The sequence below is a fragment of the Haplochromis burtoni genome, unplaced genomic scaffold (assembly GCF_018398535.1).
Source record: "Haplochromis burtoni strain Fernald_Lab_line unplaced genomic scaffold, NCSU_Asbu1 Contig_118, whole genome shotgun sequence".
NCBI lineage: Eukaryota > Metazoa > Chordata > Actinopteri > Cichliformes > Cichlidae > Haplochromis > Haplochromis burtoni.
Genome location: NW_024582479.1, coordinates 1,102,102 through 1,126,321, shown reverse-complemented (window position 1 = coordinate 1,126,321; position 24,220 = coordinate 1,102,102). Strand labels below are relative to the sequence as shown.

General features: G+C 39.8%; 1 protein-coding gene across 2 annotated transcripts; it reads right to left on the bottom strand.

The window, feature by feature from the left end:
• Positions 1-818: 818 nt before the first annotated feature.
• Positions 819-23,826, bottom strand: LOC102292619 (sarcoplasmic/endoplasmic reticulum calcium ATPase 2). 2 transcript variants are annotated; one of them, XM_042223700.1, is made up of 24 exons: positions 23,148-23,826; positions 22,814-22,831; positions 22,641-22,723; positions 20,304-20,408; positions 18,449-18,587; positions 12,104-12,184; positions 11,179-11,264; positions 10,713-10,868; positions 10,438-10,579; positions 10,133-10,299; positions 7,684-7,772; positions 7,424-7,526; positions 7,183-7,314; positions 6,946-7,065; positions 6,604-6,822; positions 6,370-6,493; positions 6,000-6,211; positions 5,530-5,750; positions 5,223-5,425; positions 4,957-5,042; positions 4,721-4,854; positions 4,450-4,567; positions 4,182-4,302; positions 819-1,837 (listed from the first exon to the last, which is right to left on the bottom strand). In XM_042223700.1, exons 1-24 carry the CDS (start codon positions 23,263-23,265, stop codon positions 1,824-1,826), a joined length of 2,991 nt encoding a protein of 996 aa, XP_042079634.1. In that variant the 5' UTR covers positions 23,266-23,826; the 3' UTR covers positions 819-1,823. The 2 variants fall into 2 exon arrangements, with proteins under 2 accessions (XP_042079634.1, XP_042079633.1); XM_042223699.1 differs by lacking the exon at positions 819-1,837 and having other exon boundaries at positions 2,681-4,302.
• Positions 23,827-24,220: the final 394 nt, after the last annotated feature.

The window sequence follows — 24,220 nt, the reverse complement described above, 5'->3', positions numbered from 1 at the left end:
TTCATTGAGCTTTAATTGTCTTTTAAATAAAATGTATCCGTCCAAGCAAGTTCAAATACACTACTGTAGTTTGTCATAAATTAATGGCTCTTAGTAAAATCTGAACTCATATTTTACATCAGGAAACACAGGGTACCACTACTGCCAGTGTTCTCGCTGCTGTATACATTTTTATTAAGAGCAGTTAATATAGATTAAGAATTATTACAGCTTCTGGGTTCATTTGAATTTTACCTGTGTAGCAGGTGTTACTGATCGTGTAGGTGTACTGCTATCTATAACCTAACACTGCCACCCAGTGGAGTAACGTACATACGGCGAACGTGTAATGTAATTCCGTAGCTGACTTTTTTGTTAACCACAAAGTTCAGGTCAGCTCAATTTAATTTATATATCCACAAATCACAACAGTAGTGGGTCTGACCCTACAGTAATACAGAGACCCCTATGAGCAAGCACTTACTTGGAAGTGGGAAGGAAAAACTCCCTTTTAACAGGAAGAAACTCCCGTAGTGCACACAGTGAAAATGTGAGCTCAGGAAGTAGAGCAGCCAATCATCTAATTTGAAGGTTGGTGGTTGGATACCTGGTTCCTCCAGTCTGAATGCCAAATACGGTTGGGCAACATGCTAACCCAATGTTGCTTTCAAGTGCATCAGAGTGTGAATGTTAGAACTCAAGCACAGAAAAAAAGTGCGTGTATGAACGGGTACATGAAGCCTACTGTAGAAAGAGCTTTGAGCGCTCAGGTAGAGTAGAGGAAGAACCAGTCCATTTACCATAACTTCAGTACAATAATAAAAGGAAGAAGCAGACAATTCAAATGCTATGTATTTTTATTTACCTGAAATCACAACCTCAGTAATGCATGGTAACCATTACAAGTCTTCAATAATGATCGTCTTTTGTTTTGTTTTTTTTTTAAAATATGGTTACTATTGTTCTTCAACCAGGTTTCACTGAAGAGTTTCTACCGTCCCTTCCCCCAAATTAGATCACAGTTTTACAGCAGTTCATAAGGATACATTATCAGAATTATACAGAGGCAATAAGAAAACAGAACACTGTTGTATTGCAGGATTACCAATGAATCAGTGTCAGTCTGTTGTACTCATCGCAAAAGACTTCTTCAAAGTAAATGGGTCAGTGATCAGCCTACAGTAGGAGTAAAATTCAAATGACCAAAGTACAGTCAAGTTTAGCATCACTCATTTATCCACATTAATATTGTGCAAATTACCCAAACCATTACAATAAAAACAGTGATTTTTGCAATATATCTTAATGTTATCTGACTATAATACATTAGAATCTATAAATACAAACTGCAAAGCCTACATACAGCTGAAACGCATGCATGAATGTCTCTATTTTTTTTTACACTGATGTAGACCTAAGACCATTCAACCCAGTGTTTTAAAGATTCTCTATGTGACAAGCTACCACGGAAGTTGGAAATATGTTCATCATGCAAGAGGGATCGTTGAGGCCGTTAAGAAGTTCCCTGCACACAAAACATAAGTGTTGATGATTTAGCATCTGCACGCGGAGGTACAAGTGTCTCGAGAAGTATGTGGTCACGTGTCGTGATGCATTGGGCAAAAGGAGCTAGGATAAGCTCCCAAACCCTTTTGAAGTACACCCTTACATATTTGGTCTCATTACTGTAAAACGTGTCCTAATTATTTACTTTTTTTCCTGTCTGCACAACGGTACATACTGCTGGTCATCATGGTGTCTGAGGTGTGTGAAGCCAGAGTGAGTGGACACCCTGGGTTGTAGGATGGCTGCAACTTTAGAGGCTACTCTTATATACGAAGCATTTATGAGAGCCAACCTAAAAAAGGAAGAGGAAAAACAGTTAGCACAAAACTCTTAAAAATGGTGACAAGTATTCCCATTATTTGTTACACTGTACATTTTCTACCACAAGAGAAGATTTCGTGAACATAAGCAAGTGTGACAGGGGTGAAAAGAACAGCACTCGGTGGCATTCACAGTAGTGGCATGTGGCCAAAGTCAAGTTGTTCTGTTTGTCTATGTACTGGTAGTCCTTAAAGACTCCCTTGCATCCCTTCAGTTACTCGTATGCTTCCCAATTTAATAACAAGACACCCATTTGCTTTGTTTTATAAGAGTCTTCTCTTGTTAATTTAGCATATCTGGAGTGTGTAAGACAAATGGATACTCACTCTAGTGACAGGGTGGCCAGTGGTGGGCATTGAGGGGGAGAAAGGAGAAAAAGCAAAAAAAAAAAAAAAAAAAAAAAAAAAAAAAAAAAAAGCACACAGCTGTTAAGAGGAACACGCACAAGCACGAATAAACCCAGGCTTCAAAACACATGCTAATGATGGGCTTTTCTCACGTCAGAATTTCCAAACAGTGATGCTTAAGATGAGTGTAGACTGAATAGGCTCTGATCCAACGAGTACAGACTACTGTAAAGCATGGTATACCAAACATAAACTAAGTCCCCTAAAGAATAGTCTAAGAGTCAAACACACAGGTTCTTATGCCATGAATAGCTCATGCCTGCAATGTTGTGCCGAGAAAACCGAAGCATTCACATGTCTGAAATGGTCTGTATTCAAGTATTATATGCACATACAAAAAAATGGATAAGAATAATATTGAATATCATGGGTCTATATTGTATTAAATAAAGACAGAAAACACTTGATTCAAAGGGTTCATGAGTGTATTTTTCTTAAAGTAAAAAAAACAAAAATGACAACATTTGGGCGTTTTTTAAATTTGTAATCCAAAGTCCATTCATTGGAGCAGCTGCTGTATTAGTATTCTTCCTTAAAATTTTAATATTATGATCCTTTGAATCAAACGCCATGGAGATGGTAGTCACCTTACAACATCCCCACCCAGTTCTGTCTCAGAACACACACACAAATAAAGTTAATGTCACAAATCAACACAAAATATATTCTTTAAAATGTTAGAGGGACGAGTGATTTTGTTCGTTGTTTTCTGCACAAGCAAATAGGGGCACACCTCAGATGTTACGCTTTAGCAAGACTGTTGAGGAAAAGTATCTCAAGATGAGCAAAAGAAAAATCTTATATTGAGGTAGCTGTGCTCTGCCCAGTGCAGAAAAACTTACTTATTTTCGATCATTATAGTTAAAAAAAAAACAAAAAACATCTATGAAGTTAATTTTCGCTCTAACATGGGGGACCATATACAAATTAGAATGAGACACACATACAGTTCATGCTTGGTCACAGGACATGCGGCTTTTGTTTATCAAAGGTTTTCTTTTGTTGTCTTTTTTTTGTTGTTAGCTAAGCATTCAAATGTTTCACTCCCAAACCTTCCCCCCCGTCCTTGTCTGCCACATGGAGCTCGTCCTCTCTGAAAGAGTTCTGAGTTTATACTGAAGACACAATGGTAAACATCAGAAAATAAATCAAGGCGGTATGTCTAAGCCACGCTGGTCAAACAATTTACAAAGCCATAAAAAAAGTTGCATAAAATAGTGTTCAGTCTCTGTACAGATCAAATTATTTCTGATATCCTAATTTTCCTTTTCATCAAGAGGGAAACAAAAAACAAAAAAGACCGAATTTTGCTGTTTATATTGTAGTGACACAGGACATGTTATTCCCACCATCATTAAAATATGAACCATAAAGGCAATATTGACATGAACAAAAATAATAACTGGCAACGGTACATTTTCTTTCACACCAGCAACAAAAAAGTCCACAGCTATGGGAGTGATGGTCTTCTAACACTCACATTTAAAGCCTCACCCATTCATTATTCCTATACCACCTCAAAACAGACGTCTTCTCAGTGTTAACATTTTATATTATTTGTTATGTGTCAAAGTTGGTCCTTTCTCTTATGCACGTGGTGGCACGCAGAGGCACACACACTAACTCTACAAATGCACACACACACACACGCACTAGCTACGCACATTACAGAAGGCAGAGAGAGAAGAGGAGAGGGAAAGAGGGAAGTGATGGCAGTGGGTGGGGAATGGAAAAGTCGAGGTTGTGCTCAAGTCAGTCAGGACCAGAACATGTCGGCCATGTTAGTGTCGCAGCTGTAGATCCAGAGGACCAACGGGAGGGAAATGGCCACAAAGGGCCACGAGATTCCCTCCATACATGCAGACAGGGAGCAGCCTTTGGAGTTGGCAGGCTTCTCCAGGTCTTTACCGGGCTCCAGGTAGTTCCTGGCAGCAAACTTGAGCAGTTCGTCCAGTAGAATGACAGGGAGCGAGATCTTGAGCACCATAAGCCACTGGGTCAGATTCAGGGGTGTGATCTGGAAAATGATCTGGAAAAGAAGAAACAACAGAAACAGCAATGAACAAAGTAACAGAATTAGGAAATTTGCCAACACAGCAATGTTTCCTTTCTTGTGCTCTGCATCCAGATGACAGTAAAACAAACTCTTTGTGTCAAAATGAAAAATAATGCTCACTGGCAGAGGTTCCACATAGAGGATGAGGAAGTGAAGGGACATGGAGAGGCAGATGGCTCCCAGCAGCCACACATTCTCCCATGGCGGCATCCGCAGCAGGGACTGGTTCTCTGACACGCTGTGAGGAACACAGACAAATGGTGATGTTTGTTAAAAAGTCACTCACTCGAAAAGAAAAACTCATGAATCTTTATTTCCCAACACACACACACACACACACAGTGAACGTAAAAGAGGAGCTGAAGATCAACAGCTGGGAAAGATGCCTAACCTATTAAGGGCATTGCACATCTCAATCGTGACCAGTACAGACAGGGCCATGGTCATCGGGTAAGGAGACTCAAACACTTTGCAGTCCATGCCCTGGTAGTCTGGATTTTCTGGACCACACTGCAGAAAATGGCTCTAAGAGGCAGAAAGAAAAAAAAGATCAGCAACGTTCTCCAACAGAAGAATCTGGCATATTAAAGTGCAGCAAATTAGCATGATAGCGTTATTAAGCTCTACCAGCTGGTAAAAGGTGATCCTTGGTCCATCCTCAGCTGCAACAAACCACCAGGCAGCAGCACCAACAGTGGCAGCACCAACATAACCTGACGCACACAAAGAAAAAAAAAATCATTCATACACAGACAATGGCACAGATGCTCATGAAACAGCAATTAAAACTTAAACATATAGGAGTAGCAGCAGCCGTCTTGCAAATTATTTGCTGTATACAGTATAGAGTATCACATAGCGCATATGTACACTCTTTGATTTTCACTACTTACATCCAATAGCTAGGTATCTGAAGAAAAGCCATCCAGAGATGAGCGGCTCACGAGCATTGCGTGGAGGCTTATTCATGATGTCCAAGTCTGGTGGGTTGAAGCCTAGAGCGGTGGCAGGCAAACCATCAGTCACCAGGTTGACCCAGAGCAGTTGGACGGGAATGAGAGCTTCAGGGAAGCCCAGAGCTGCAGTCAGAAAGATGCTGCACAAAAAAAGAGGAATGACAAATGATCAAGTGCCCTAAAACCATAATGTGTGTTTATTTCAGAAGAATGAAGTGTGTTTGTAAAAGCAAGTCATTCTCACCAGACAACTTCGCCCACATTTGAGGAGATGAGGTATCTGATAAACTGCTTCATGTTGTTATAAATGGCTCTTCCTTCCTCAACTGCAGCAACGATGGTGGAAAAGTTGTCATCAGCCAGCACCATCTCAGAGGCGGTCTTGGCCACAGCTGTACCTGAGCCCATGGCAATGCCAATCTCGGCCTTCTTCAGAGCAGGGGCGTCATTTACACCATCACCAGTCTGAGGAGAGAATGAAAAGCAGGACAGGAAAATATTCAGAGTTTTAATAGTCTGAAATAACTGACTCGTCTGAAATGAAACTCGTCTTTATCCAAGTGCTCCTTTAATCCAAGCAAAAAAGGGAAAAACAGCAGAAAACTGTGACAAAGCCAAGAGGTATAAGACATTAAAAATCTAGAAAAGAAATGGCACGGTTGGTTTTAGATGCTTTCGTGCATGCATGACTGAAGAACACCATTTTTTTCTTACCATAGCTGTGATTTCATCATAGGACTGCAGATACTCAACAATCTTGGATTTATGTGAAGGCTCAACCCGTGCAAAGCAGCGAGCCTTGACCACAGCCTCTCTCTGCTGCGCAGGTGACAGATCATCAAACTCTCGGCCAGTGAAAGCCATGCTGGAAACGTCATCATCTTCTCCAAAAATACCAATGCGCCTGCAAATAGCCACAGCCGTCCCTGGAATATACATGAGAACGCAGTAATTATTACTTCAGGTGTCTGGGAAAGAAACAAGCTGGTTAAGCCGTATTTGCCATGTTTTTTTATTATCTGTAGAGTAGCAGAGTGTTCTGATTTGTTTCGCTTTTAATTTTTCAGATACAACTGTCACATACCCTTGTTGTCTCCGGTAATCATAATTACTCGGATGCCAGCGAGACGACAGAGCCTAACAGAGGCTGCCACCTCTGCCCTGGGAGGATCCAGCATGCCCACGCAACCCACAAATGTCAGATCAGTCTGCAAGATAAGAAAATCACAGATTAAGGAACTTTAAAAAAAAAAAAAAAAAAAAAAAAAAACTGCTTTCAGATAATAAAGTGATCCGATCCATCTGCTTCAGCTCTCACCTCATACTCGATAAATCGAGAGGAGTCATCTAACATCAGCTCATGTTTGTTCAGGGGATTATCTCGTGTGGCCAGAGCCAGACAGCGCAGGGTGTCCCTGCCCGTTCCATACTCTCTGATCACAGACATTAGCTTTTCCTTGATTCCAGGGGTCATGGGTACCTTGTTACTGCCTACACGAACATGCGTGCACCTGTCAATCACTCCCTCAGGAGCACCCTATGAACAGGAACAAATCAGTTAATGAGAAAGGCAAAGACCAACCTCTAAGAAAATAATTTAACATGCAGCTGTGTCAAGGCTTCAAATCCTGTAATAATGCATAGTAGTTGCATTTCTTACCTTCACAAACATCTTGCCAACTGAGGAGCGTGCTTTGTTAGGAGTACAGTACACAGACATAGACTTCCTGTCTCTGGAAAATTCCAAGGTAAACTCTTTCTTCATCAGCTGCTTGATCACCTAAATATGCAACAAAACCAAACCACCAATAAGAATTTCTCTAATAAAGTGAAAAGCTGTACATTTTTGCACACTGACAGAGAAGGAAAAGCACACTTAAAGCATTCAATTACATACAGAATTGCAGGCGTTGGCTCGCTCAACCCTGGAGAGGCCTTTCACGTCTGTATCAAACACGTTCATCTTCTCCACCAGGCATGTGAGAGCCGTCTCTGTGGCCTCACCCACCTTCTCGTACACACCTTTGGCCTGGGAAGAAGAAAAAAAACAACAACCAATGTTAATCTTTTATGTGGAAATTGCCACACAAAACATGTAAATGTCATTTCAAGGATCAAGAACCATTAATACTGCAAACCTCATTGAAGTCCAGCGAGGAATCATTACAGAGAGCACAGATAGAGGCCAGCTCCACCAACGCATCATACTGGGAACATTTGACTGTTTTTCCATCATGGAATCTAAACAAACAAACAAAAAAAAAATAATGAAAAAAAATATCAGAGGAACAGTTAGGAAACTCACATTTGCAGAAATAGAAATTTAGCATTTATGTCTATCTTGCTATAAGATGCCCCAAATAAAACTTAGAGGCATAGAAGAAGACTGAATACTCACACTTGTCCATCTGGGGCATATGTGGAGCCGCTAACGGTGAATTCCTTTAATGAACAGTGATCGCCCTCTGCCCGATCAATGATAAACATCTAGAGGAACAAAAGAAACATTTTTGAATTTATTATAATATTTGAAAGACACATAACATATTTATTGTCTGTATAAATAACTTTTGGTTGCTCCCTTTAGGGGGTCGCTTCCGTCTCCCTGCTAGGGATTAGAGATACAGTGAGATGGATAGATCATCAAGTAACTTTCAGGGTTTCTGCAGTTCTGAATGTAAGAGGTACAATAAAGAAAAAAGAAAAAAAAAAGAAAAACAGCAACAGACATGTCCTTTTTCACACTACATCCACAAACCACCTCTGAGGTCTTCACCCTTTCCTCAACATCCTTTGTCCAATACATCCACCAACCCATCTCAACCTTACTTCTGTAACTCTTTTCTCCAAAAGGCTCAACCTAAGCCGTCTTTCTGATGTACTCATTTCATCGCTCCCAATGAAAAACTCAACGTCTTCCACTATCACGTCCACCTCCTCCTGTCCAATGTGTGCAATGCTGTATTCATTACATTATAACTCGAGTATCAAAGTCCGAAGATGGTAAAGGGGGAAAGCTGAGAGACTGATGCACACTGCATCCAGCAGATGGCATCAGACTACAATCGACATCAAAGAAACCTTCAGTCCACTCTAACATTGAACAGAGTGTAATGATGAAATGGTGAGCCAAAGCAGACACCACAAAGGGCTTTGATGGGAGGGTTCAATAAATGTCATCTTACAACAAGTTAGGACTCCACACAGGGATTCTTTGCCTAACACATAATTACAGCCTATAAATATTGCTTAAACATAAAATTAATATGGCAAAAATGTCAGAAAACAAGAGCAAGGATAACATGAGAGGAAACAAAGAGGTTTTCAGGCAGATAGCACTAGCTCTGTTAGGAATGTCATTCAGAAGTGTGCATTAATTCAAACATACATGGATTATTCATTCCACATTTGCCCCAAACTGAGAGGAGCAGAACAAAGCTGCTCAGGGGATGAAAATAGAAATATCTGAATAAAATGATGAGCTGGCATTATGGCTGCACTATCCTCAGGCACTAGCAAGACTTCAAAAGGCAGTGACGTCACTGGCTGTCCTACACAAAACACAAGAACAAGAAAAAGGCACTGCACTGAAGAGAAGCCTTCGGTCACTCATGGCAGCAAATTTCAGTAGTGCCCTAGTTGGACAGCAGCATCTTGGCCACTGCAGAGGTAGCTTGCAGAAAATTAAAGGATGAGCAAGGGATAGAGACACAGGGGCAGCCGAAAGAGACACAAGGTCAGTTACGCAACTCTACTGGTTTTGCTGCAAGTGACTAACTACTGCATACTGATCAGCATGCTGCCTGAATGAGGGTGGGGGCTGAGAGCACTGAAAAAGATGGAAGGAAAAGGGGGGAAGAATACATATTCTGCTGTACTACAACAGACTGTAAAAAGATGCAGTATAAAATTATTCATGCACTAATAAGGGATGATAAAAAAAAAAGAAACACCTGTAATTCTGAATCTCATTTCATCCCCAAATATGTACAACTCAATTCTTTCATTGTGTTATTGTTAGCCGTTCAGCCCGAGTAGGCTTTATTGCTCAGTAAATCACTATGTTTAAAGACGAATTGGGGAAATTTTACAGTCAAACAGTGACACAGTGTTTAGTTAATATTACCACAATTCAGTACTAGTTGCTGGTTCAGAGTCCAGAAAATATTAGGAAACTCCGCATTAAATTATGTTCACTCAACATAATCACATAATGTTTAATTACAGTGGTATACCATTTAACAGATCCACAGTGAGGCATTTTTAGCACATAAAAACCAATCTACAGAGATTCCAACCAGTTTTCCTCAGTGTGGACTTAGGAGTAACCCCAAAACCAAACTCAGATTCGCTGATGTGCCTAGATGTTGGTGTATGTTTTGAAGGAAGGAAGGTTCAGGGCTGAAGCAATCAGCATCATGGGCTCATCCGGTTAGAATAAGAAAAAGCAGCCATCTAATTCAGAATTATTCTGAGGGTTCTCCTTTTATTCTCAAATAAATAAGGCAAAGAAGGAAGGAAACAAAGACACACATGGACTGCCACAGCTCAGCTGCCGCCCCGTGTGGAAGTGAAGAAAGAGTGAGCCAAAAGTGAATGCAGTCCTTATATACTGTGTGACATATAATGTGTGACAGGTGAGTGCAATCAAGGACAAGCACCACACCCAATCAAAGGTGAGAGAACTAAACAAGGTGCATCTGGTGAAGTGAGTGGGTGTGCTGGGATGTGCTAAAAGGTGGGTCTCTACAACAGTGTGACAAAAATACATTAAATCCACTAAAGATACACTGCGCTCCATCTTCCTTCCGTCATGCACTCAAAACGACTGCCCACTGTTTTCTTACCCTGCACACAGACATCTGATTGGTCGTCAGTGTGCCAGTCTTGTCGGAACAGATGACAGATGTACAGCCAAGGGTCTCTACAGAGGGCAAACTGCGGACAATAGCATTCTTCTTGGCCATACGCCGTGTTCCTAAAGCCAAGCAGGTAGTGATGACAGCCGGCAGCCCTGCAAAACAGCAACAGCGGAGCCACAGCAGAAAAGAGGATTATTAAGTGATGAAAATTCTTTAGTCGTCTCGTGAAGTAGTGGAAAATGAAGCAAGCATATCAAGGACAGAACTACATTTGCAAATGTCCAGCTTACCCTCAGGAATTGCAGCTACTGCAAGAGCCACAGCAATCTTGAAGTAATAGACAGCACCTCGGATCCAGGAACCTCCATGAACCGGGTCGTTGAAATGTCCAATATTGATGATCCACACAGCAATGCAGATCAGTGAAATAACCTTGAATTAAAAATTTATTTTTTTATTTAAAGATCTTTTAATATCAAATGGAATAAACATTAGATTTTTATTTTTTTTTTTTTTTTAAAAAGGCCATCCCTAATAATGTGCAAAACAATGCAATTTAAATAACCTTGGAGAGTTGCTGCCCAAACTCATCAAGCTTCTGCTGCAGGGGTGTACGCTCCTGCTCCGTTGTAGCCATCTCATCTCGGATTTTGCCAATCTCCGTGTTGCCAGCTGTGGCAACCACCACACCGACAGCCTTACCAGCTGCAATGTTGGTACCCTGGTGGAGTAATGAGGGAAAATAAAGAGGCAGTAGAAAACTAAAAATCTTAAGACAGTTTTTCCCCTTTGTCAATAACTACTTCTCTGAGACCGGTTAGAGACGCACAGAAGTAACTTTTATAAACAAATTTCAAAAACAGACGCTTAAAATGTAAATAGCAGCACACTGTTGCTTTTATAGGTGTACTCTGGGTGATAGAAAAGATGGAAAGGGGGAATCATGCTCCCCCTCAAAAAAAAAAAAAAAAAAAAGCGTGAAAGTGTAAAATGACACCAAACCACCTAAGATGGTCTAGTGAGTGACTCACTGAAAACAGCATGTTCTTCTTGTCCTGGTTGACAGCACGCGGGTCAGGCACTGGGTCTGTGTGTTTGATCACAGACACAGACTCTCCTGCAGGTAGAGGAAAACAAAAGATAAGAGAATGGGAAGCAGACGCACAGTTTCTACACAGCAGAGCATGTAGTGGTACTTGTGATGGTTGGTTGACATTTTGGGCAGATATGTGCAGAAAAGGCTTTGCAGCTGACTGAGCAGGCCCGACAATTATCAAATACTGCAATTCCACTGCCTTTCAAACCCCTCATCTGATGTGTGTATGTCTCTGTGTGTAATCAACTGTGCAAGACTGCACATTTTCTGATAGAGTAAGGCAGGGAGCATTTGACAGGCGGCATGGCCATGAATGGGGAAGGAAAGAGGGGAGAAAAATAGCTCAAACACTAAAATATCCCATGGAATTTGCTACCAATTAAGGCAGCGGAGCAAGACAAGCGATTTAAGGACTTGGTTCACATAAACTCTTCTCCCCTACATTTTCCATCCTTCAATATTCTCCCCTTCTATTTTTCTTTCCATCTACCTCATTGTCCAATTATCCACCCACAGAATCATCCATTTACCTTTTATTCACATCACTCATTTCATTTTTGTCACAGCTGAGCAGCCATGACAACTAAGTGCAATGAAATGTGCAGAAAAGGAGACAAGGTGCTTATTCCTGCTGTTACATGTCTGGGTTGATCAAAAGGTCAGAGGTAGCTGGGCGAAAAAATAAATAAATAAAAAAAAAAAGCAGCAATGCGTGAACAAGAAAGAAACCATAAAATATAAAGCTATGGAAAAGCATTAAAAGATGGTGGTGTGTGTACAATCACTCTTTGTGGGTATGACAGAGCTCACAAATACAAAATAAATATTTAAAAAAGCAAATGGCTAAACTCTGAAATTACCTGTAAGAATCGACTGGTCTACCCTCAGTGTGGTTGACTTGATAGAAGTGAGCCTGATGTCTGCAGGCACTTTATCGCCGACTGTGGAGAGAAACAAAACAGGATATAAATAAGTACCTCTTAACAACTTAAATGCATCTTTGAATGGGACTGACAACTAATGAATAGATACTTTGAACAATGCAACTTACAAAAGCAGTTTTGTAATTATCCGATGCAACATTATGCTGAGGCATGCACATACCCCACATGTAAAAATACTCTACTAAATTTAGAGTATTTTATCATGAAAAGGAAAACCTGGGTTAAAAGCTATAAATAAATATTAATCACCACACACAAATGCTAAACACATGAACTGCCATGTTATCCCATCTCATGCTCCCTGGGAGTAATAAAATAATCAAACTCAAGCCTGAGAGCGCCATGAATTCAAAAATGATTAATGTTCCACTCATCTCCTGCACAGGATGCAAGTAGATCGCAGCTCATTTTTTTCACTAACACCGGGCTTCAGTGAGCCCCAGTAACACGATCACAAAATGCAAATACACACCAAATTTCAAACTAGTGTTTTCTCTGAATAAATACAGTAAGTACAATTAAAGCAACAGACTTATTAGCAACCACTACTTTGCATGATTTCCTCATGCAGGTGGGTCTGATCTGCAAAGACTTACTGAACATTTCAGGGATGAGGCTGGAAATACAAACATTTAAAAAGTCTTACTAGACTTGTGCTTCATGTATCAAACTTCACCTTAAAAATGTTTTTTTAAATTAAATGTTTGTGTTTTTTTTTTTTAAAGCCACTTTGGATTCAAATATACGCTAACAATATTTTCATCATGCACTAAAACATCACATGGCCTAAAAGTGTAAAGGTAAAAGCAATGACCCAGAAGCTCTTAATAGACCCCTGGATAATGGAGAGTGATGACAGACTTGTAAACCAACCCTTAGGCCTGCGGTACCCTTCAGAGAAGAGGAAGAGAAAGAGGATGTAGGAGAGGAATGGGAAGAGGGATTAGATGAGTCCTGCAAACCACACATCCAAAAATGGGAAAACTATTTTGATCAGTTGAAAACATGCAGCTGGATTTGAAGAGGGGGATAGTAAAAAAGTTTTTTTAAGCAAGGAAAACCCGTTTTACGTCAGATAAGCTGAAATAGAAACAAATATGACATGTCCTTGCATACAGATAGCTCGTTAATTCAGACAAGTCTCGTGAGTTGGTGACAGCTTTTGCCACCAACAGAATTAAGCGAGGAAATTCTACTTCAAACTAAACCAATATAAGCTGATCACCACACCATTTCACATCATGTGTACAGCGCACAATTCACATAAAAATGTTATTACTGTAGCGAGTTAATGCTGGGTTCATGTTAAGTGTAATGCTCGTGGACTGCACCAGCTGTACTACCAAATTTGGTTCTGTAGTTGTCCAAACACTGTCAAAATCCTTATCATCGTCACCTGCCTGCAAACGAAATACCATTAACAGATATGAGACAGTGAAGAAGATGAACAAGTGCAGTATGGGGGAGGACAAAAAAGAAATTAGGAACTGTAGTCACTGGAAATATTAGAAGGCCCTGTGGGACTTTTAAAACTCACTAATTAGAAAACCTCCTACCTTAGAGTAACAGTGAAGCATGTCGCTATTTTCAATCCACTGGTGTATACTAGGAATAAGGTCACAGCAAGCAGACTAACCCACTTTCACAGACAATACACAGAATACTCTGCCTATTCAACAGTAAGACCCTTAACTGCATACATTACCCAATGACGATGTACAATATGTTCATCATCATGACAATCTTGCTTATCTGGGAATTGTGATCGTATTTTAATTCCAAAAGGAAAAGCATGCATTAGTTAGTATTAGATCGATAAGCATAAACTGCAGTTAACAGTGCCTCTGTGCAGTGGCTGTTTCCTTTTGTTAAGAGTAATTACTCTAAATACTTTTCAATTATCTACAAAACAAAATTTGCTGCAGTCACCCAGGACTGCAGCTGTATAAACTTAGAGGCATTTTATTTTTTCCAGAGTGGACAGCCCCTGGGATTGGGACCCCCTTCCTTTCCCTTGTGAACAAAAGGGTTTTATCTGTATTATCTGCTCCCTCGAGTGCAGGACAAATGTCAGGCAGCAACTTAACCGATAAGGCCACATCAGTTTCTAAAGACAGAAGCTGTTTTCAGACACTATTCAGGGTCTGTGTTCCCACTTTCCAACCTTATCGTGGACCAAAACCATGATTCAATGTGACTTTAAAATATAGCCTGAATTTCAGGATGTATGAATCTGTCTGTAATCAAAACAACAAGCACCCACTCACAGGGGGTCCAGTGAAACTTTCGCAGCCTTAGAGGGCTGTATATTTTCTCTCCCAGTGACTCAGACTCTCTGATGTGCTAGCACGTAGGCTTCCAGTCTCCTGGGACCTTTCATGAGTTCATCCACCTCCCCAATGACTTCTACTTCTTTTAAGAATTTGGGGGGGGATTCAAGACAACCCCTAAGGACGCACAAACACAAGACATTGTCCATTCATGTAATGTTTAGTAAGTTACAACAATGGATCAATACTTTTGTCAACTTTTCTGTTCTCCTTAATTTATTCCTCTTCCTCTCTCGTGGCCAAAAATCAACAAAGAAATACCTAGGGGTGATGACAATAAACAGGCCATCCTGCACTCCTGAAAATGAGAGGAAATTTGGCCATCTGGAGCAGAAATTATTCATCAACTTGAATCTGTATCTTTTCTACATGTTACATCCTGTCTAGTCTCTTCCTCTGGGCTAAAACACATTAATGGTGACCACTGGCCAAAGGCTGGGGTTAAAACTGTAAGTCAATGAGAACAGAGCTGATGGGTTTTATATGTCAAGAAAGAAAAAAACAAAACAAAGAATTGTCTGTTACGTCAGTCGAGTGCAGAAAGCAAATAAAACCAGTACATTAACGCAGGAAACGAAGTACACAGTTAAGAGAACAAAGCCTATAAAATAAATCAGCTGCTGCTACACTGACACCAATGTGTTTCCATTTCAAAAAGATTTTAACGGGAAAGTTGATCTCTAACAAGATGAGCATTTTAGCAGTTAATCTCCATCTACACCAACAGCCATCACGTTTTTTTGGCATGCCCTGCTTCAGATGTTAAAAATAGTTCAAGCCCTCCATTCCACATTTTTAATCAATCATTAACCAAAAAATGAAAAAGAAAGATGCAAGTTGAATTTTGTGTAAATAACAGGTCAGTAATTGCATCAGCAAACTCTTGTTTACATTCCTCAGTGAGGTCTGCCCCACAGTTTGAGTACACTGGTACAAACTAACACACCTGAAAATATTTATGATGGAAAACGGTGAAACGCGCAGGCTAACTGTTTGTTCAATGTGTGCTTATCACACCAATTTTTAATAGGACAATTTCCAGAGTGATTTTAAAGAGTTTTACGTCAGCCTTTCTGGCCTGATACATTTTTTTATGTATTTTTTTTAAGTAGGAGAAAGACTCCACTCACACTGGAAAATGCAACAATGACTGTTGGGTAAACCAATTTTTTTCCTTCCCCATTTGCTGAACTTCTGCTCAGAGTTGATTTCAAACTACCACCATGTTAATCAGTCACTGTTGTGGCTGCATTTTTAATATAATGGATGGCCAGTGTGTTTAGCCTGAACTTTGCATATCAGAGCTCCATAAAACATCAACTCATCCTACCAATTTGTGTTTACTGCTTTCAGTTTTGAATGTTGATATATCGGAGACATTTTTAATGTTTGCTTTCACAGTAGTTTTAGAAAAGCAAGAGCATTCAGTAACGGCTTGCTCTTCTCAGTAGCAGCAGCTATACCCAGACAATGCCAGATCCTGACCCTCTTTGCTCACAAAAATTACTCAGACTGGATTTTTGTTTAATATCAGCTGTGAGACAATTTAATTTAATAATGAATAACTAACTAGTGTTTCTATTGAGACAATTTTGAGATAGAAACTGCTCTTATGGATTATAGTGAGTGAAAAGAGAACAAGAGTGAAAAAAAAAAAAAAAGTCTATACAAATGACGGACTGCAAGGCACAAAACCAGAGCAATTCACACACTCAGCACACACTTCAGCTTAGCACTTCACAACTGGTCTGACAAAGCATCTGAGATTGTGAAAGAAAGATATAAACCACATGCACCCCGGTCCAGCAGGGTACTTTGCAACTGACATTATACCCATCACTATCCTGTTTTATAACACATACAACTTACTGGTTTCACCAACACTGATAACAAAAACATATGCACACAATTCGTTAATCATGTTATTGTCAGTACTCAAGGAATCATTTATCTCATTAATGGCCACGCAAACATCCTGTTATCACAGACCCTAAATCACACTGATCTAACTGCATTGATAAAGCTTGCAAAGTGGGCTGTTTGAATTAGTGACTGTCCCACTAAAATGTCAGATTTGCTGAATGTTAATAATTGTTGAATATATGGTGATATATGTTAAAGTACTTCATACTTATCTTTAGTGGATCTATTCAGGTCATGTCAGACAGACAGAAGCAATTACATTTTGGTTTATCTTCACTCATTTTGTCATGACATGATGGATGCAGTTGTAACTTGGGTAGACTGAAGCACAACAGGGGCCAAGCACTCTGTGTAATCAACAAGCAGTAACTGGAAAGTGGTCATACAATTCCATCTCGTGTTTTTAAATTACCTTCAATCCGTGATTCATTATCATTTGTTGGAAGCCATTAGGTTTCAGGTTTGTGATTTATTTCGGAAAACTAATATTCTCTTAACTGTGGAGCTCGGTTTTGTCACTGCTGCCATCTCGTGTATTCAAAATTGATACGCATTTACAAGAAACAGCTGTCCAACAATAACAAATGAATGCACCTCCACAGTTAAAGAAATATTGTTGACCAAATGGCAAATTTTAAAAAATAAAAACAAAAAGTGAATATAATCCATCAGGTTATACTGGGATTTAGGGCTGTGCAATATGACCAAAATCTCATATCCCGATATAAAAATTCTGTCGTCCCGATAACGATATAAATCACAAAAATGTAACATTTTCTGTAAATTCTGTGAATCTCGGGCAGCTTGACTTGCGGGAAGTGTTTCCAGCTGCGCGTCATGTAGCTGGAGTCGAGTGTTTTAACTGATGCATGAAACTATACATTTTTAGACATAAGTTGTAAAGGCCGCTGTTTGTGCCGTAGTGTGGTTATATAAAATATAAGAGAAAGAGAGAACTTTAAATTAATAAAGCCACTACAGTGACCATCAAAACGATGAAAAAATATTGCCGTAAACAGTTTATTTTGCGACACCACGAAACAAACGATAGCGTAAAATGAAACAGACGTTTTTATATCGTCATCTGATTTATATCGTTATATCGAACAGCCCTACTGGGATAGTTTTTCAAGTACAAATCTGTCAGAGCACAGCACAGCATTTACTTTAAAGGCAGTGGATCCTCATTCATTCTACAACCGTTCTGTAAGCTTGTGATAAACATTACAGACACACTCCACTAAGCTTTCCTCTGGAATAAAGGGAAAAAAATATACAACCCAAGACAGAGTACAAGAACAAAGATAAAAGATAAAAAGAGACCAAATGAAGTCTTGGTAAGAAAACACACAACACAGAGTAATGAGGAGCAGTGACGCAAAACGCATAAACATGTGTGGCTCTATCCAAGCTGAGGTCAGCCAACTAACGCTCAGTAACAGATTGAACCGCTGCTCTTGTATTGCATAATTTACTTGGTACTACAATTATTCTGAAATAGTCTAGGGAGATAAACAGGATGAGAGATCGGCTGTGTGTCTACATGTTGAACACTGTAAAAAGCACATCATAACTGGTTATGTTTACAGAGCTGTACACATCTTATGTTTAACAATAGCACATGACTGCTGGACTACAGCCATGCTTTTAAACAGCTTTAAGTTTTTAGATAAGAATTACCAATACTGCATGCAATCAGTTTAAAAAAGGAAACTAAAACCAGATACTGATGTAGACCAATCAATAAGAAATTACATTATATCCTGTTAGAAAAGCATGGTGAAAAAAAACCATGAATAAATCTAACAATCGTTATGTTGCTTTGCACTTCCTGTTGCGATTTCAATGACCTGAACCAAAGCGACAAAAAGATGAAAAATTTCTCACAATATATCCTGAACAGTGTGTTTAATTTTGTTGTTTGCTTCTTTCATGACAAGCTGGCAGCATCTAACAACATCTGGAATATTATTTTATATTAGTGTACACCTGATATTTTTAGTCTTACCTGCCACCTCCACAATGTCCCCAGGCACAATGTCCCTTGCCTTGATTCTCTGGACACTCTTCCTATCCTGGCGGTACACCTTCCCCATCTCTGGCTCATACTCCTTAAGGGCTTCGATGGCATTTTCTGCATTTCGTTCCTTAAAAGTAGAAACAGGAATTCGACTTAAAAACAAGCTAGCACCACACATGCAGCTCAGAGGCTGAGGATGAAAGGGGAGGTGAAACTAAAACGACTCTCGGATAGTCAGTGTACAGCTATTCACAATGTACATAATGGAGAGTTATCTTTATGTAAGCAAACCGACAAAGTGAACCAGGAGAGGAAGTGAAGCAGAGTAAACACTGCGGTGTTGCAAAAGGCTGAAATAGTAGGAATGCTACATTTTCAGAAGTGAAACACTTTACAGTTACCTTCAAAGGACCCCTAATTTATGTAAAACTGTCCCTATTTTAAATACTACAGCTACATTTTTACATCAGTTTTCCCAAATATTCCTTTCAGTCTCACCATTTTCCTTCCTTACCATTCTTCACTTTTCTTTGTCTGGCCGATCGCTTACAGACTGCATAGTTTGAGTGGCAACTCTTAACATAGCGGTAAGTAGGCTGCACATGAATAGACATAACAAGACCAGGCACACAAGTTATGACCTTTGTAAGGGAGCACAGAAAAATGGATACAAAGCTCTTAAAATGGCTGCCAGTAAAGGTGAGGCCAGTTAAGGGAAGCTAAGCAACAAATACAAAACTACAGGCGCCAAACCACCACCAACATGATAAGCAGCAAACAGATCACCCTTCCATTCTACATCATTCATAGTGGCTTTGTAGGAATAAGCAAAGGCAAACAGGCACTTAACAGCTCACCATTTACACAAGCCTCAGCAGGACTGTTCAACGAACATTTACTTTTACAGGCAATCCAGCGGAGATACACCCGCCTACCAGGTGTCTTTGACGAAATATAGTGTGGTGTGGTTTATAATCACATAAATAAATCAAAATAGTAAATTGGAATTTTATCCCCAGGTGGCTTTAACAAGCAAATGTGCAGTTTGGATTACATCAGCACCGAGTGAGAGAAGAAAACCTATTTAACAAAACGCCTGATCTTTCAATCCTGACCCCAGGGAAGAAGTTAATTTGTCTACAGATATTAAGCACAGTTTATCATGAAGAGCTACCCCTAGTTGTCCCTCAGACATTGATAATCCTTTGATAAAATTAAACAAGAAGCCAATAAAACATTATGTCTGGTAAGTTATGTTTTCTTCATTTCTGAAATGTTATTTGGATCTTACAAAAACAAAACAAAAAACAGGCAATATCAGGAAAAAAAATCCAAACTAGTCTTGATGTAGTCTAATAACTAATACTAGGAATACAAGGGTTGATGGAGAGGGGACAGATTTATTCTGACTGCAAAGCATACGTAGGATGAGGAGACAGGAAGAAGTGCAAATAAGTTGTCAGATAATCTGAATAATGGAGACTGGTAATCTGATCAAACCTTCTTTGTCCATAACATTATTAGTTTCCTCTTAAGAGAGACTTCTACAAGCTACACAACATCTATGCATATTTTTGTGATATTAAGCTTTTTAATGGCACGATGAATAACTGGCAAGACAGAAACTGGTAGGGGGAAAAAAAAAAAAAACTACTCCCTGCTCACCCCACTAAGCACTATTTAGCTTAGATTTTAACCAAATCTACTAAGTGTGATGTTATGTGGAAAACCTATCTGCTTACAAGGAAGCCGAGTATTCATAACAGTACATGAAAATTTCACTCAGGTAGCCAAGTTTTAATGACCCATGTGAAGTCAGATTCAAAACTGCAATTTCGTTTACCTGCCAAACTCCTACAATGGCATTTGCGATGAGAATAAGGAGGATAACAAAAGGTTCCACAAAGGCTGTAACAGTTTCTTCTCCCTCTTCAAACCAGGCCAGGACCTGCAGACAAAACAGAAATTAAGGGAATCAAACACAATGCAAGCAATTTATATTTAAGTGTGAGCTATAAGGAACACTAAAGTCCCTGGCCTGGGATGATATGGCATATTTTTACCCAAGAACACCCAGTAATGAATATTCTAGCATATGTCAGAAAAAGTATTTACACAGAATTATATTTTAGATTATTCACTGAAGTTGTATCATTTGAGTTTACTTTGTTTCACAGAGTTGCAAGAATGTTGACTCGAGTAGAACAAGCTTGCAGGCTTGATGGTGAAGATGCCTAAATTCACAAAACCTGCCCCTTTACAACCAAATCAAAATACAAAGGACTTTTGAAATCACAACATGAAACAGAAAATATCAGAGCTGAACACCACATTGCGTCATTCACATGAATGGAGAAAAGGGAGGTAAAAAGGTCACAGCTATTTTCAGCTGATTGTCTATTTAATGGCCCAAGACAAATAGCTCCACAAGCGCAGTGACTCCAGCTTTATTTCACATGAAATGCTACAACCCTTTTATAGAACAAATATTATAAAAGAACTCAATAAATCAATTAAATGTGAGAAACCAGCAAACATAACCTCACAGCCAAACAAAATTAAACAAGTCAAACTGTGGCTTACACTGAATATTTATTTATGATCAGTTACTTACAATTTGGACTTGAGGCCTTTCAATCAACTTTCTGGACAATAGTAATTGTCAGGTTCATGTTGTTATTTCCTTACACTGTTTGCCATGAACTTTGCCTGTTGGTGGAGTTGTGCTAGAATCTCACTTTGCCTTAAGAGTGGTTGGAAAAATTATTTTAATCATCAATAATCATTTAAAATTTTATGATTATACCAAGCCAGCTTCTGACAGCATTGCGAACGGGGCCAAGTGTGTGAGAGGGTATTAATCACTTTCCCTTCTTTTAGAAACTGTGCCAGGAGAGAAGTGTGTCAACTGCCTCTCTCCTACTCCAACCTATTTCAACACTGCCAATCAAACATCAAATTTAGACTTTATACTAAAGAAATTTACACTGCACCCATCAGTTCCTGAATGTTTTAATGTAACATCTAACAAATGTCTGCATATAACTTCATATTCACACTGAAGTAAATGTAAATGTGTCTGCATGTGGTGTGATTGAGAGAAGGCCGAGTACTACAGCTGATGATTTATAAGCTCTGAAAAGCATAGCTGGCTGTTGTCACCATGCCTTGGTGTCTCAGGATAGTCTGAGCCAACGGGAGAGTGGCCAATCCTTGAGTAGAAGCAGAGCCACAGGATACTCAACCTACCACTGTGTCAAGCATACTCTACGCTGGGGATCGCCACTTATTGGTGGCAAGAATATAAAGCATTCAGAAGTTATGTTTGTTCATACCGGACAAGTAATGACTCCAAATATTAGTCCTCGCTATACTGTAGCAGTATGTTACCAGTAAAATCAATCACCACTGAAGTATACCGACTTCTCATGTGTCTGTCGCCTTCTCTCTTTATAACAGCCAAGTGTTTGCTGCTCTTGTCAACAACACGCCACGCATTCAGACTTGTTACAGTTGCAGATTCACCCATTCTCAAACTGCCTCAGCGTCAGTGCTCCTTTTGAATTACAGACTTCTGGAGCATTGATGTGTTAACAGAATCTCTATAAAAACAACATGCTTGAAGAAGCCACAATAATTTACGATTAGCTTCAAGAGCAATGCCGTGTTTGCACAGAATCAGAAAAAAGAAAAATATGAATCTGTGTTTTGTCACCAGACAAATTCTGGGTGACTTTCTTTTCTTATTTTGAACAGTTTTCTTCCTAAGCTATAATCTGCACAGAATCAATTGCAAAATGATAACTATATACAATGTGTAGGCTGACAACGCTGAACTGTGGAGAGAAAAGGGGGAAAAAAAGCTTTCTAAACTCATCACTGAGCGGTTGAAAGAAGGATGGTGGTAGAAATGAACATAAATGATGTTCAACTGGCTGAAAGCCAAGTTTTAGTATTACATTTTGTACTCAACGCTAAGTAATCAGTCTTGAGGCGAGAGAGCGCTTCTATTCAAGTATTCCATATGAATGACTCTCTCACTATTCTATCATTAAAATACTGCCAGTGTACAAGTGTCACATCCTCTTCACTGATTATTACCACTATGAATAGCCAGTATTGTCTGAAAGCCCACTGCACACATCACCCACACTGCTAACATAACATGTGTTATACTTACAAACGATATGCAGGCAGCAAGTAAAAGGATCCTCACAAGCAAATCTTCGAACTGTTCAATCACTAGTGCCCAAAGTGATTTACCTGGGGAGGGTTAACATCAAACTTAAGTGTGACACATTTTAAACATATGCATGTCACCCCCCCCCCAAGCATCCAGAATGGTTCACTCACCCTCCTCCGCTGGTAGTTCTGTAGATCATCCCATTCATAACGAAGGAAAAAAGGTGGACAAGCAGTTAAAGTTAAGCAGTTGATACATAATAGCATATTTCAGCACAAGTGAAGTACATCAACAGCCAATGATACTGTAGTAGGATGATAAAGACAAGTTGCTCATAAAATTGGTCACAGAAGAGATGGTTTCCAGTATTTCAACATGCACATGGTGACGTAAGCTTCCTTTTTGCTCTTTCGCCTGTTACATATCTGGAGCCATGGGCCATAACGCGGCGCCGGGAGAATAGCTTCTTGTTTTTGAACAAACCTATGTAAACCAGCTCCTTACCGTTTGGCCCATATCGTTCCCGTTGTTTCTTCACTTCTTCTAAACTCAGACCCGTGCTTTCGTTCACATTAAAAAAGCTGTAAACTTCTTCCACCGTCTTTGTGTGTGCGTTGTCCATGGTGAATGGCCACTTGAGGACACCGCTTAGTTGGCTGGTTCCAACCTCAACCTATCAAGGTGGGTTTTCTAACTCCCCCTCCTTCGGTGTCACCGTAATTGAAATTTAAAAATAGATATATATTTAAGCGGAAACCCACAGCGATGAGTGTTACGAGCTAAGTAGTTCCAACACAGGATAGCGCGGCGCACAGGTGTGCGGCGAGAGTGGACAAATTAGCGGCTCCCGGGCTAGCGAGCGGCTAACTGGCTAAAGCTAGCTAACTATTGCCTCTGGTCCTTTGGCTCTGCTTGAATTCGCCGGCTTTGCTTCGCTAGCTGCCTCGTGAGATCTTGGAGAAAAAAAACATATCAACGCTGCTGTCTCAGCTGGATGTTGTTAATGTTGTCCCTTTCATTTAAAACAGCGACTCCCGGAAAAATTGCGTCCGAATGGATGATTTAAACATGTGGGTAAGTTGCAGCTTGGCTCCCGTCGCCCGCTTTGCCTGTGTGTTGCGGAATCAGCAGCGTCCTCATCAGCACCAATAGCGTTTCTTCTCGAATGCGGTGTTCAGTGTCCGCATGTGGAATCACCTCATTGGTTGGAGATACCGGAAGTCCTTCTCGCTCTCTTACGCACACACTCAGTGCTTTTCGTAATTGCACGGTGGGAACAGTACACTGGAGCATGTGTTTAGTCAGTTTGTACATGTGACAGTGAGTCGGAATGATTTTCAATCGTATCTTAAAAAAATACTTATGTAATTGATTTTTACTGTAAGGACATGATTTGTTATTGATATTCAACTATCGTAATTTGCATGGTTTTTTTGAGGCAAATTGTACTTTCATAATAGAACATTCCAGAAAAAGTAACAGTCCGATAACAGATCTTCACCATTATTTGTAAATAATTAGCTAATGCAAATCGATTATTTAGTATATCCGTTCTCCTCTTTTCAAAAGAATAACAC